Source organism: Wyeomyia smithii, chromosome 2, assembly GCF_029784165.1.
Source record: "Wyeomyia smithii strain HCP4-BCI-WySm-NY-G18 chromosome 2, ASM2978416v1, whole genome shotgun sequence".
NCBI lineage: Eukaryota > Metazoa > Arthropoda > Insecta > Diptera > Culicidae > Wyeomyia > Wyeomyia smithii.
Window position 1 is genome coordinate 66912863 of NC_073695.1, and position 15858 is coordinate 66928720.

Genomic DNA, 15858 nt, shown 5'->3' on the forward strand with positions numbered 1-15858 from the left:
TCGAGATGTATTTTGCAACTTCATTCTATCAAGTACCGGACTTGTTCTAGTAGCCTTCAATTTTTGCGCTTTTCTGGTGATAGAGATGTCATGGAGTAGGTAACGTCAACTATTCTATAACACTTTAAGAACTAATTTCATTTTTTGTCATATTGACTTACATTTTAAGTTTAGTAAAGCGGGCAATGTATGTAGTTTCGCGGGAATGCGAAGATGAACGGGAATAGAAGGTGTGACTAGAATTAGAAAAAATAGAACAACGGAGATTGCGGGTTCGTGTCCCGTCTGGACGAGGGAAATTTTTTTTTTAATTCTAGTCACACCTTCTATTCCCGTTCATCTTCGCATTCCCGCGAAACTACATACATTGCCCGCTTTACTAAACTTATTCTATAACAACATGTGTTACTTGGGGATGAGCCCTACTCTCGCAGCTTCCCTCCTGAGAGGTCTCAAGGCCTCTTCCACATCTCTACGGTTGATACCAATGATGTCAAAATCGTCCGCAAAACCGAGAAGCATGTGAGACTTCGTAATGATGGTGCCGCTTCTTTGCACGCCGGCCCTCCGTATAGCACCCTCCAATGCGATGTTGAAAAATGAGTTTGACAGCCCGTCTCCCTGCTTCAAATCATCTAACGTCATGAAGGAGTCCGATATCTCACCGGCTATCCTGACGCATGATGTAGAGCCTTCAAGGGTGGCAGGTATCAGCCTTATTAGTTTTGTTGGGAAACCATGTTCGAGCATAATTCGCCATAACTCATTTCTCTTTACTGTATCGTACGCTGCCTTGAAGTCAATGAACAGATGGTGCGTCTGCAGGTAAAATTCTCGAAATTTATCGAGGATCTGACGCAGGGTAAACATTTGGTCCGTAGTGGAGCGTTCCCCTCGAAAACCACATTGGTAATCGCCAACAAAGGTCTCCGACAACGGCCTTAGTCTGTGGAAATCACTGGTCACTGATCGGCCTCCATCTAATGACACGCTTCATCTGTTTCCCTATGAGCACGAAACCGACTCCCCTTTCTGCTTTCACGCCGCCACTGTAGTAGATGTGGCACTTGAATGAAGTGCCCGCAATAGGATCTACTGCCCGGAATTCGCGTTCTCTAGTTTTCGGCCACCTCACCTTCTGTATGGCACATTCACCTTTTGCAGCTCTCTAGCCAGGATACCTGCAGGTGCCGGTTCGAGTAGAGTCCTTACATTCCAAGTACCGAGTTTCAATAATCGTTGTCCTTTTTCGTACGCCTAGGTCCATGCCGATTATTCCGTTCCGTATTTACATCTGGATTGTTCGTAGTATTTTACCTTCGATATGCTGCCTTACTGTGCGCAATGTTGTTCGATTTGTTCACCTACCACGGTGACACATACCTTTCCTTTTCGTCGCAGTCGTGGAGATGCAGAGATAAACTCGGTCTCCGACAACGACTGTTACATCCCCTTCCATATAACATCCTTCCTCACCCTAACTACCGTAAGGACGTGGCTGGCGCCGTTATATATTCATACATAGCGGAAGCTACTGAATTGTTGTACACTGAAGATGGTACACTAATCCCAAGTAGCGATATACGTGGTTCTTTGTGCAACTTCACTAGCTCAGATCGATCACGAAGGAGCAACTACGAAATGTGCGGTCGTCAAGCTCAAGCTCAAGGTGGAAACATTTATCTTGAAAAATTCTGGTGATAGAGATGAAAAGGAACTTGAAAAACATAGGTGTAGAGATGATCTTTTTATTTTGCATACAAATATAATTTGTGAAATTACAAGCATTTCAGTAAAACGCACAGCCTTCATTCCAAAGGGTCTTTCTTCTAACTCTAGTTTATTACAAGAATGGTTTCGTGTCAACTCGACCAGATGTTGGCAACACCCTCTCGAAATTCAATGAAAATTTATGGCTATGTAGGCCTTACTAGACTAAGCAATTTGGCACAATTTCTTTTTCAAAAATTCATCTAGACTGACATTTGAAAAGGTCTGAAGTTTGTAAATTGATATTTGTAACTAAAAGAAGGAGATAAGTTGAAGTCAGTTGTCATAAGGTGAAACGTTTTATGATTAACATCGGTCTGATTTCAAAACGAAGAATTAATACATGATGAAAATCTCCCTTTGAAGGAACCTCTACGTGCTCAAAGTACAAAAAGCAAGTAATATAAATACCCTCTTATCGGCAGGATCGCAGCTTTTATCTCAGGAATTAGCTGGTAATTTGTAAACAAAGTGATATACATATCTAGAGAAAAAAAAAACAAAAAAGAGTTAAACATCAACCAAAGATACAAAACTAAACACCGTTGATTTGATAACACTTCGTCGACATTAGCTTTCGTGGCACATTCACCAAATGTCGACTTCCTGTGTTTGCCTAACAAACAACATCTCTGCAAATATAGCAAAATTTACCATCGACTAGATAGCCTTTCAACTCGCGCAACGTTTACACAGAGGAAAAAATCACATTTTCTACCCAAAAATATCTTTATTCTCCTACCAATTACTCGCACATTCACGCGTTCGGTTGGAAACATTGTTCTAGTGACTGGTTTTTCCTACGGGCTTGTTTGTTATTCGTCTGAAATGCTGTGCCCTTCTCGAGAACGGGTTTTTTTTTCTTGCTACCACATAAAAATAGCAAATCCCAGCGAACACAAAAAAAATGTTACACTTCGCTGTTTTATGTGAACCATGAACGGAACAGCAACAAAAAAAAAGATCAAAAGAACCGAACATGTGGGTGTGCGTGTGTGTGTGGGCGCGCGCATGAATGGATCTGCTTTTGTCCTTTTCCGCCAACGGAGTCAAATCGGTTCGGTCGGTGCAGATTGGCTCTGTTCTGGGGGTATTTTATGTCTACTGTTGTTATCCTTCATTGGTTATATTTTATCAGACAAATTCGGGCAAATTTACAAATATCGAACGTCGAACGGGTTTTTATTTTATATTGTTCCCTTTTTTACTATCTTTTATGTACACAAACGCACAAGGATTCTCGTGTGATGGGGTGAAGCTTGTTGGAGATTTGCTTTATATGTTACATATTTTATAGCCAGGACATCCATTTTTTTGCAATAGAAGGTTTGGTCAACGTTGTCTACCTTGGCTCAGTATTATTCAGATTTTCCTTTGTCGTTTTAAAACAAATTGCTGGTTTAATTTATATGCTAGATATTCGAATAAATTCAAAATACCTTTGATTGCAGCTCAATTATTCAAGATAATAAATTGTATGCATATTTCACAGATAAAAAACAGTGGTAACACTCGTTTCGTTAAATCTCAGACTTATTAGAGTTTTTAATGCCGGTTCAGGTCCAAAACGTTAGTTGTAATTAGTGTTGAATTTCAAGGATTCAAGAACAAGAGAAGAAAAAAACCAATATCAGGTTTCAAGTCAAATATAAGAATTTTAGTATAGCCTAGACTTCTCAATAATAAGCCGTAAAAAACGTGTTTTCCTTATTTATTCATTTATTTATTTTTTTAAATGCGACTATTGTCAATCTGTGATCGTACTATATTCAGTAAGAGTCTTAGCTTATTCATCATACCAACGGACTCGTTCTCTTGAACGAGTGTTTTCGTTTACATTCAAAGAGGGCAATTCACGCGCTTTTATGATTGTGCCCACTGTTACTATTTCAATACACTAGCTTTATCATTATTCGGTCATTGAATTGACGCGATTCTATGTATAGTGAGATGTTGTTCCACGTTATTTTCATCTCATCAGAGTCTCGAGCTCATACTTCATTAAATGACGAGAAACAAGATGCGTTACTGCGTTGATTTTATTTTTAGTTATATTTTTCAGGATTTCATGTCAATTTTAGTTAAAAACAATTTTTTTAAAAGATTGTGCTCGATTGGTAACACTGTAATTTTCTTCATTTCTTTCAGGCTACAGTTCAAATGCACTGAGCAGCGTTAGCGTCGGGAAAACCTCATTAGATGCACATTCACACTTCAGACAGCCAGGTAAATACCGTTCTCACAGCATAAGCTTGACCGTTTGCGATTTTCCTGTACTGTCAAACATTCGGTGCCATAGTTCCTACAAACGATTGCAATTTTCGCTGAGATAGATTCTTTTATCTACATGTACTGAAATTACTTACAAGAGCTATGTGTAGCACTACAGCTCAGAGCTACATCTATTCATAATCGATAAACATCGTTTTACTTCGACCACCAATCGAGTCCAATCTATCGGGGGCAGAGAGCACGGATCACGAGCGGCAACTGAGACAAGACATTCCCAGTGGATGGAGGAACCAAACCCAAGCGGACGGGAGGAGGGGGGGGATCAATTTTCCGAGTCTGACTTCTGCCGTCCAGCGAACTGCGAATGTGGAAGCAAACAAGTAGACGAATAATGAAGTTGGATAGTTGGCAAACACGAAACGTAATTAAAAGCATTTTTGGACTGTGATGTTCCCTCAGCTTCTCCGGGATGGATTCGCAAGGATCGGACCAACGTCCACTGGATTGATGTTTGCGAAACATGGATTCGTTAGCAGAAGAAGTAGTAGCAGAAGCAATTTCGTGCAATGGCCACTGACACTCGAGATGATGGTCGTCGTTTGGTCGGTCAGTCAGTCGGTAGCATCCAAATGGGATTTGCTATCGCGAAACTTCAATCTGATAGCTGGGGATTTGAAGTGTTTCGAAGACTAATCCACCAATCTAATATTTATATGTTAAAATATTGAAGAATATTTCTATGATAAAATATTGAAGTACCATTCCACTTTTGTGAAAATTTCAACACCACACAATCCTATCCAGATTTCTGCATGTCAAACACGGCGAAGAGCTGTGTAACATCGGAACTCTATCGTTTTCACATTGAATCAAAATCACTCTCACACAGTTTCACGTACAAGAACACTCACAATGGCAGCTCCGGTCCACCGACGCTCGTGGCTCGTACAGCAAAAATGACGTGAATGAAATTTTGAAATCATTATTATGCTGCGCTCTTCATATGAAATAAAATAAAATATAATATGCAATGGCACACAATAGTTGCTCGCTCGAACAATAGAAAATGTTTCATAACAATTTTCAATACGGGGCTTTGTTTTCAACCGCCGTAGAAATAGCGCTAGCAGCAGCACCGGGCTGGGAACGCGTGACTTGGGTGGAGGGTTGAGGGCGAACAATGCCTTCAAAAACCTTTCCCTTCGTTTTCGTCCCACTCGCGCAACCTACCGGCGGGGCCGATAATAATGGCGAAAAACTGAACTCTTGTCAACGGGGCCGGGTGGTTCGACCATCTCCGACGCTACCTCCAAATCCAGTCGTACATAAATACATACTTTTGGCCCACTCCTGATGATTATTATTACACATTTAGAATGGGACACTTGAACAACTTTTCCAGCTCGAAAAAGTCCATGCTTACGGATCGGAAAAATGAGTTGCTGCTGAGTGAAGAGTGCAAGCCATGGCGGTACAGCAAGCGGGCGGCGACGGTGGCAGCAACTACGAACAAGTTTTGTCACATACCGACGACCGAGGATAGGTAGGCACTTCTTCAAATTATGGTCTTGAACAAAGCCGGCGAGAGAGAGTGAGGAAAAAAATGTATCGTCTAGAGTGTCCTCAGAAACAGTTGCATCCACGCTGTGCTCGTGTACCGCATTTTATGCACCATTCCGGTCGACTGAAGCTGGGCTGCTGGCATCCTGCTCCTGTGCAGGCGAATAAATTATAGGTGTGAAAATTCCGCTCGGCACTAATCTCTTCCTGCCGGGCGGGAGAAGTTAGTCATGCAAGGAAGGAAACAGTCGGTAATTTCAGCGCTGTTAGCAAATGTACGCAGTTTTGTTTATTTTGCGCTGGGAATGTATCCACTATCTTGAGAAAATTTCACGCCAAAGTGTTGATGCATTACGGTGTGAGGCAGGAAATAATGTTTTTTTCGTAGAATTTATATTTATTAATGTCATAAGCTTCCTTGTTAAGAAATTTGTTTCATTCTATACTAACAAAATAAAAATATCATCCGCACAGCTGCGCAAAAAAATCGATTAATTTGTTAATGTTCGTATAATTTACACAAAGCTCAAAATTTGAACAATAAATCTTAGAAATTCTTTCTAATAAAGCTGGTTAGTTTTATACAGCATCCAGTCCGGCTAACACAAAGCTGATCATTCAATTTGTAGCCACTTCTATCATATACCGAGGTCGGAGATGCTGTCATTATACAACATCTAAATATAGTGACGGACAAAATATCGAGTTTACAGCCCATCGAAATATAGTTAAACTTACTAACCGTTAATTTGAATTATGTCCTGGCGAGAGAGGTATACACGCTCGTGAAAAAAAAAAAAACTCTAAAATGAGTAACTTTTGACGCAATTTCGTAAAAATTGAAACAACTCTAAAACTGAATAACTCCACAAATACTCAAAATTGAGTAACATTAGGCGTCCTAGAAACAGAGTGATTATTATTCAAAATTCGCGTTAGATATTACTCATTTTCTAAATACAGCTCAGTTTCAGTAATGAATATTCTCCGCAATGACGAATGAAGGATACTGAATAATATTCACGGATTTCTAATTTTTATATATCAGCAGATAGAGTGTAATTGTCTGAAAAAAACGTGATTTTTCAAAATTTTATATTATTATCCTTCAATTTTTAAACGAAGAATTGAAATCACTCTAAATCGCTACAATGACAGTTGGTATATGGGCGAACTGTCATTGTAGCGATTTCGAGCAGGTTTCGAGCAGTTTTAATTCGTGATTTAAAAACCGATGAACAACGATAGAAAATTTTTGAAAATCACGTTTTGCTTAGAAAATGCAAATCTTGATAAAAAAACTGATATAGCTGAACAACCCAATTATAATACCTTCTGTAGCGTACACATTAAAAAATAAAGTTGCAATCTGAAGCACATCAGAATCACATCCAAATTGGGCGTCGTTATATGTGACGTTACTCAGAAAGAAGTTATATGAAGGGAACCCAAAAAAAGTAAAAGTTGCTCAAAATCAAAAAGGACTTCTACTCATTTTTTGACATCTTCGACCATCGTTCTAAACTAAGTCAGAGTTGCTCAGTTCATGAGTCATTATTAATGAGAGTGTATGTCATTTTGTCATTATAGTACGCGTGCTCGCCACTAGGTCTAGCACGCGAATTATTTTGACGAAATGTCATACCTATCTTAAACCACTAGAGATAAATATATCGAGCTAAATGAATCGTAAGCTGCGCAAACTTTAAAAGCCAATTCTATCTGCCTTTGTAGTTATAATCACGGTAACAAGTGTTTCAATACATTCTGAAAAGCAATACTTCAATAAATTTAATGACATGAATGAATGAATGAATGAAATTTAATGATAGCTACAACAGATCACTTGAACGAAAGTTTTCAGATTAGTTCACTTTAGATTTCTCATAAAGTAGAATCCTCGAAAACTCATTTAAAAGCTCTAAATTTGATATTATAGTCGGGCATCTGCAGTCGAAAATTCTTTTAATTCATTCACCTACCTCAGAAAACAAAATCCGCGCATTGTTTTATACGGCTACAACGGGACTCGTTCTGCAGCCAGCCAAAGTTTTTTTCGTCACCAGCGGGCCACTTTTCATTTTAATCACTAAAAAAAAATCACTCACTACACTAAGAATACTTTAATCTTTGAGATGTTCACCCCAAATTTCCTAAAACAAGCTTGAATTCGTAGTAATATATGAAATGAATTTCCACAATTCCTAAATTTCAACTGTATGTATTTTCATCTGTTTTCACTGCGTTGAAGAAAGTCAATAGTTGCCAAATCAGTTTCTGTTAATACGAAAAATCCTACTGAAAATGTTGAATTATTCCGACATATTTACAATAAATCGAAGCACTGCAGTGGTTACCTAGGTTACCAATTTTGCACGTAAACAACTACAGCGGATATCTAGGTAACCTCCTACGAAGGGCTGCGGTTACGTTCATTCATGATAATGTGATTCATTCATAATTAACAGTGTGATGAATATGGGGGCGTCGTGAGATGAATATTTGAGCAGTGATTCAAGTTTTGAGATGGATATGGAAGCGTTGTGAAAAATAGTTCGTTTTACAAAATTCAGGATAATTCTAGCTAATATGACTAAATATACAATGCTGAACGATTCCATAAGAGAACGTAAGCATATTTAGTTTATTTGTTCAATAATTTCGTAAAAATTTGGAGTTTAATCCGTGCATTCTTCGTGAATATCGGCTTAAGGAGATGAATAATGGAGCAGTTCCCCTACTATCACTGAACGGAAACCCCGGAGACAGTTACCTGACAAATAGTTCCGCAGCTTTTCAATGCTCTCTGTAACTCAGAATCTCCTCTGGAACTGAAAGTCCCCAGAAAACCAAAATATCTCGATATCCATACTGCATATTTCTATTCACTTCTACTACAAGAAAAATCGAATACCGTTTATTAATCATCCTCAGATACGTATTCCGGTTACTACTTATAACCATCATCAGTGCTTATGCAAACTGTGGATGACGATCTTATCAGACGACGACGGTTGTCCAATATTATCCATTGATCCAGCTTGGAATAGCATGTATCGGTGCATGCATGCTAAAATCCTATAAACGTACGATATGGGATATGCTGTTAAAATGGCAGGTTATGCAAAATAACGAGCCAAAAAATTTAACCAAAAGATACTAAAATTTTGGTTATGCAAAGTCCGTGAATAATGTGGAATCGAAAAATAATGAGGAACTGTAAGCCAAAATCCAAGACGCATAAAACGCTGTTCCTGTCAACATATGCATTGAAGCCTTGTTGCGTTTATGCCGTGAAGAATACCTGAAGCCATCCGAGAAAATGGTCATAACACCTAATATGTTTGAGGCTTGAAGAAAAAGTTTCCCGAATAGAAACTGATTCGAAATTTAAATCCGATTTCTGTCGAGACTGATTACGCTGAAAGCGCAGAATTCGTATAAAAAATGTCAATAAATCTTATTCGAAATATTCAAGCATCTTGTCAGTCAGCAATAGCCAAGTGCATTTAAGTGCATGAAAGCGAGAGCTTAAATGAAATTAAACAATGTATTAACAAGTTTACTGTATTGACTATTTTCAATAGGATTGAGAATACAGAAACTTGATGTATTCTTATCAGTTTTTTCACTATGTCTCTAAAAAGGTTCCGCTACAGGGGAGCAATTCTACAAAAAATGTCCCAGTTTTATTTTTTTTTTTCAATTGTCGGTTTTGATTTGGTTGTGCAAAAGACGAATTTTGTTCTATTGGTTATTTTTTTCAATCACGACATGACAAATGAATTCATAAAATAAATACTATTGCTTGCTCAACTCAAAAAACTCTTCGTTGAATAGACGCTGGAAGTCTACTGTATGAGAATCCGATTCTTTTTTTTGCACGGGGGATGCGTTTTGTGTAAAACTAACCATGTTATTTCGAGAATCCGTTCAAAAAACCGTGTTGTTTCTAAAAACCGTGCAGAAAAAGCGTGTAAAAAAATTTCGTGACCATGTTGAGGCCGTAAGCAAATTCGAAAAGCCAGCTGATACTGGCATAGAAAATTCACAACACTTCTTTAAAAAGGATGTAACTCCTAAACAGGAAATATGAGGGTTAGTATCTATGACGTATGCGCAGACTGGACGGAGGATTATGAAAAATGGTTATTCGCAGTCGCGGATTAAACATGGAACAACCTGCTTAATTCGTATTATATACGGAATAGAAATTCATCACGCCACGTAACGGCGCTAAAGAGATGGTTTATCAAATCTAAACTGTAATCATATTGCGCATCTGTATAATATTTCATGACATTGATGTTAAGAACCGTTCAGTGGCAATAAGATAAAAAGCATTTTAAAATGATAACATAACATCTGAGCGATTCCACAAAAAATGGGCAACCAATTTTATCGACAATTTTTGATGTGGCAGAATCTTTGTATAGAATTTTCTATGGATAAAAGATGCCATTTTGTACTATTGGTTTAATTTGTTGGAACACGACTCATTTTTGAGCAGCTATTAAAAATGCTTTTTTGGGAAGGTATTGATGATTACAAAAGTTTTTAAAGCCAAAACGGTTTGTTTGATCAGTATGACGTCTTTGGGAAAGCCGTAGGTAACAATTTTGTCTTTCAAAAAAAAAAAATACACTCTAAAATAATTTTTTTTTAATTAAAATTTCAAAAAATATTACAAATAATTATCTAAAAAACTTATTTTTATAAAGTATAGTTTTTTTTATAAAAACTACAAAAGATTACTAAAACAATGAAACCAATCCAATCTTGGAGGATTCAGGAAAAAAATTTATAATATTTTGAAAAAAAAAATTTTTTTTGATTTATTTTTCGAAGGGCATATTTGTTTTTGGAAGGACAAAATTGCTATCTACAACTTTGCCGAAGACACTATGCCAATCAAACAAATCGCTTAGAGAAATATTTTTCATTTCCAAAAGAGCATTCTATGGGGAATTAAAACTGTTTTTACAGTTAAAACGGTTTGTTTGATTGGCATAGTACCCTGTACCCTGTAAAAAAAAATCTTTTTTTTTAAATTATAGCTTTTTTCCTGATTTTTTCATGATTGAACCAGTATCATTGTTTAGGTAATCGAAAATTAAATTTTTTTTAAATGAGCTTTTTCAGATATTTAATTTTCAATTTTTCTTTTAATTTTAAAAGAAATTATAATTTTATTTAGAGTGTATTTTTTTCGGAAAGACAAAATTATGATCTACAACTTTGCCGGAGACGTCACACCGATCGAGCAAACCGTTTTGGCCCTATAAATATTTGTAATTATCAATACCTGCCTAAAACAGTTTTTTTCTGTCGGCATTTTAGGGTCCTTCCGAAAAAATAAACACTGTAAAAAAGTTTTAAAAATAAAAAAAAACTTTCGGACAAATTTTATTTTTTTTTTATTTTTTATCTCTCCATGTTATATTATTTTTGGTTGGCTCATATTGTGTAGTTTTCGAAGAAAAAAAATCACAAGAAGGTTGTATGCAAAGCCACGACCGAAAGGTTGAAGTAGAATACTTTTACAAGAAAGATAACCCGGCTGCTTGCGTGTCAGTCATTTTTTCTAGTAAATAAACGTTGACCGTTCATTGGCAGTATTGTAATTTCTTTTTGTCTGATATTTTGAATGAAGTTCATTGAATATTTCTGAATTTTGTGCAAATGAGAAGTTGAGGTGCTGCCGAATTGTAATATGCACATTTAATACGACATCATTAAACGGGAACGGAACAAAGGCTACGGTTATGCAGAACGCGAATGCCGGCGCGATGTGATTCGCCTTACCGTGGTGAAATGTACAGCTCTTTTTAAGGCGAAGTAGAGCTATACATTTCAACAGATTTCGTCTTGCCGAATCGCATCGCGCCGTTATTTGCGTTCTGCATGACCGTAGCCAAACACTAAGCGACGCAAACACGTAATAATAATCAGAGTATGCATGTAGATGAATATAATTAACTTTGGATTATAGCGCAAAACGAGAAAATATTAACTCTTCAAATAATCATTTGTGTTTTTCAAATTTCAGTTGTTCAATTTAATATCCGATGAAATGTGTGTTTATTATCTGATGAAGCTCTTATATAGGTCAAATGATGCATTCCCAATTTACTAGGTCCATAACTCTGCCGACCGTGCTTGGAAAAGCGCGGTATAACGACCAATCAGAGGTCGAATTTTGTGTTTTGACAAGGCTTAAGAGTTTTCAATAGTACAATAGTTCGAATGATAAAATTGCAATTTCATGCATTTGGTAGGAATCTTATAAGATTTTCTATTCAATTGCTGCAAAAACGAAGGAAATCCATCGAAAACTAACCGGTTTATTAGCATTTGAAATTTTTCTCAATGTTTTCAGTTTTAGATTTTCATTCCACACCCTATGTAGCCGAACTTCCTGAGAGAAGTATTCTAATTCAAAATTAAATCTTCATTAATTCATTTGTTGTCCTTATAAGGACAATTGTTCAATTTATCAAAGGATGTAGTGTTTATCTTACATCTCTGTGTTACCTTGATAGTGAGGACTAAGGCGCACGGTCAACACAATGAGAAAGGTGTTTTCACATTGAAAACTAGACACGGCTTTACTGGAGGAAGTGTTGGCAAATGCATCTAGCGCTAATACCACCGCTATCATACGAAAGCGCGTCGTTTCATGTGGGGAATATCAAGAACGAAAAATGACGCGCGTCTAAGCATAACCCGAACTGTTTCGCCGTGCTGCTCCCATTTACCTTTACATCGGCCTCAGGTAAGTAGCGGTTGCATCTGCATCTACCGCTGAGGCTGTCACTATACTGCTATTGGTACCAAAAGCTATTAACTCTTCAAATAAGTGTTTTATTTGTTCTCAAAAGAACAATTGTTCAATTCAAAATCGGATTTACGCAATCGCATCTCTGTAATATTACCGACAATAATATTCTTCTGAACAAAATGATACAACTTTCCCATTAGGCCTCTGCCATAATAGACGCGAAAAGCGACGCGAACCGATTCGCTCGGCTGTAGGTTAATGTACAGCCATCAGTAGAGCTGTACATTAACCTACGGCCGAGCGAATCGGTTCGCGCCGCTTTTCGCGTCTACTATGGCAGAGGCCTTACAGAAAGTTGCTGGCTGATGTATTCACTGTATGCAAGCCTGCTGCTGATGCTTCCCGCTACCTCACTGAAACAGCATTTTAGTGAACGGAGTGTCGTTGCATCAGCTGACCCTGCTACTATCGATGCTGATATACCCGCTGCAACAGCTACGCTATGCATAGCCATGCCACAGTTGTAGCCGCTTTACGCTGGTCCAACTGCTGAGCAACTGCTACGCTTATCCGCAGCCATGCCACAGTTTTGGCCGCTATCTGCTATCGATGGTACCCACTGCTCGCTCCCGCTGCTGCTAAGGGAGAACTGCTGTCGTCACTGTTCAGAACTATTATGAGCGACTTCGACTAAAACAGGCTCTTATATAGGGATGAAAATAGAAATGAATTATTTTACGTACGTGGTGGAATGATATAACTTGAAAAATATGTGTGACTTCATTCCGGCTCAGAGCGATCATTTGATAAGCTCCTCCTCTTTTTTCAGTTTCTAAAGTTTTTCCTCAGTTTCGTAGCACGGATGCACAAAAATGATTTCTTGTCGAGCCGGACCGATAGCACTCTCATTGAAACAACAAAATAACATGTTTTGTGTCGTGTTGTGCAGCTTGGTTGAAGAGAATGTTCCCGTCCCCGTGTCGCATGTAAGCAGATTATTGCGTTCAGTAGACAGTAGATAGTGTATCCAGCGAATAAACACCAATGGTGCTCTCACACACGCAACGGTTTTAACCCGTATCTTATTGCGGTTTGTAACATCAAGCGATTTCGTTTGCTCGCTGTTGCGTGTTGCATCATGTTGCAACTTGGCAGCTGGGTGACGACGAAATTCTGTTCATGCTGATTGATTGAATCGACTTCATATTAGTTCTGCATAGTCGAACTAACTGCTTTTGTTAATGCGTACTAACAGGGCAGTTAAATATTCAATGTCGGTTATGCTGTTCGCAGCCTTTGCGCTGCCCCTACAGTGGGGGGTTTACTAAATAAAGTGAAAGTAAAAATTAGACAACTACAACAGAATTTGATTGCATCCCGCACAGAATGTCTGCTTGTGTTGATGCCAGAAAATTATTAACCTTCAATTATTTTTTATTTGCCTTGAAAAAAGCATGTTGCGGTTCAAAATCGGTTGCTAATTACAACCTTTAAGCTGCCCTAACATTGGGAGAATTAAGATACACGGACAACATGCACTGTGGAAGCTATTTCACATTCAGTAAATTAGACGGGTGCGACAAATTTGAATTGCTAGGATGCAACACAGAATGCTTGCTTGCGTTGACAAAAATTATTAACTTTCAATGACTTGTTTATTTGCCTTAAAAAAGGCATTTTGATTTCCGAAATTGGATTTCCTGATGGCAATCATCATGCTGCCCCAACACGGGGGGAATAATGGCTGTCTGGCGACACACGCTGAGATAAACCGCGCTGCTCCTGAGACGTGGTGACCAACCACAGGGCTAGTGCTGCTGCTAAGGAAGGACGACTGCTGTTGTCGCTGTCTTGAACTATTATGAGCGGTTCCGGCTGAAACAGGCTCTTATATAGGCCAAATAGCATGTTTTCAATTGCAAGGTATATGATCCTGTCGACCGGGCTTGGGACGCAAGCATATAACGACCAATCAGAGGTCGAATTTTTCGTTTTGACAAGGCTTGACTATTTTCAATAGTACAATAGTGTGAATAATAAAATTACAATTATCTTATTTTGGGAAGAATCTTAGAAGATTTTGCAATCTATTGCTGCAAGAACGAAGGAAATCCATCGAATACTAACCGATTTATTAGCATTTGAAATTGGACATATTTTTCACTTTTTTCGATTTTAGATTTTCATTTCACATCCCTATGTAGCCGAACTTCCTGAGAGAAGTATTCTACTTCAAAAATAAGGTTCATTAGTGACTTCTTCTGGGTATTTAATTTATTATTACTTATTTGTGGTTTTTATTCCTAAAGATCAATCTTTTTTTGTCACGGTCCATATTTTTTTCTGGAAAGATAAAATTACTGTCTACAACTTTGTTGAAAACGTTTAAACCAAACGTCCTGGCTTTTATTTTTCTCTTTTTTTTCTGAAAAAGTTTAACATTCTTGTGTAATTTAACAGCCATCAATGTTTAGTTAACCTTTCGTAGTTTTCTTCTGTAGTTTTTTTCTATTGCAATTTACAGATCGTGATGTGATTGAGGCCTTGAAATTAACAACAATTGCATACTGTATCTTGTCATATTTTCTGACGTAGTACTATGTCGCTAAGGAAGCTCTAAGAAGCTACAGGGGTGTAAATTGAAAATTCTAAAATAAAACAGGAGACGAAATTTGTCCCTTTTCAAATGCATATCACTCGTAAGATATCCTGTTGCGTGGCTGAGAGTTCTGCTTGTCGTTTTAAGCTGCAACACTTTTCAAGTTGTGTGAGAACTCCAGCGGCCCTTTTTCGCTAGTTGCCAACGCGAAATGAGATGGTTTTTTTTGGTACATTCGTATTATATACGGAATAAAATCTCTTTGCGTTTTGCGAAACTGGGGGAAAACATGAAAAAGTGGAGCCATTTACAAATAGTTGAAGAGGTTGTTTATAAGACACGACCGCAGAGTTAACGTGGAATACGACAGCCTGTCTTATGTCAATGTATTCCTTGAAATAGGTTTGGGAAAACACTCAATTGGGATTAATGATTTTTAATAGTCTCTTTGCTTCAGATGACGTTTACCTCTGTAGCCGGCACCGCGGTTTCACTTGCTGCCGTATCCAAAACAAGAAAGAAATTGAATTGTTTTGAGGCTGTCTTTTGCATCAAGTTGCACTAAGATATCTTAATTTAGGCAGTGGCTACGAAGAGGCTATAGACACGGGCAAATAGTGCATTCCCCATCTATAGTATAACAGATCAAATAACAATTTTCTGCATTTTACGATAGCGTAGATAGTTTTACAACTGATTGCTGCAATTAGTAAGACTTGTGCGAAAAATTATGTGATTCAGGCTCACTAGCTCAGAAATTCTTCAGATAAACTTTGAGGTTAATTGTGTTTGTCAATGCCATTTATTGACAACTAAATATATTTTTTTCAACATGGCAATTTTTTTATTTAGTTTTGAACGATTTGAATTTGAACAGTGATAATTGAATTCAACATGAGGTGATTTTCATTTATTA

General features: G+C 37.7%; 1 protein-coding gene across 1 annotated transcript in view; it reads left to right on the forward strand.

Moving 5' to 3' along the window:
• The window catches only part of LOC129722287 (DNA-binding protein D-ETS-3), a 198722-nt gene that overhangs the window by 114084 nt on the left and 68780 nt on the right, over positions 1-15858 (forward strand). Inside the window, exon 5 of the mRNA XM_055675614.1 lies at positions 3919-3996. Coding sequence (XP_055531589.1) covers positions 3919-3996 — 78 coding nt within the window. The remainder of the gene's footprint in view (positions 1-3918; positions 3997-15858) is intronic.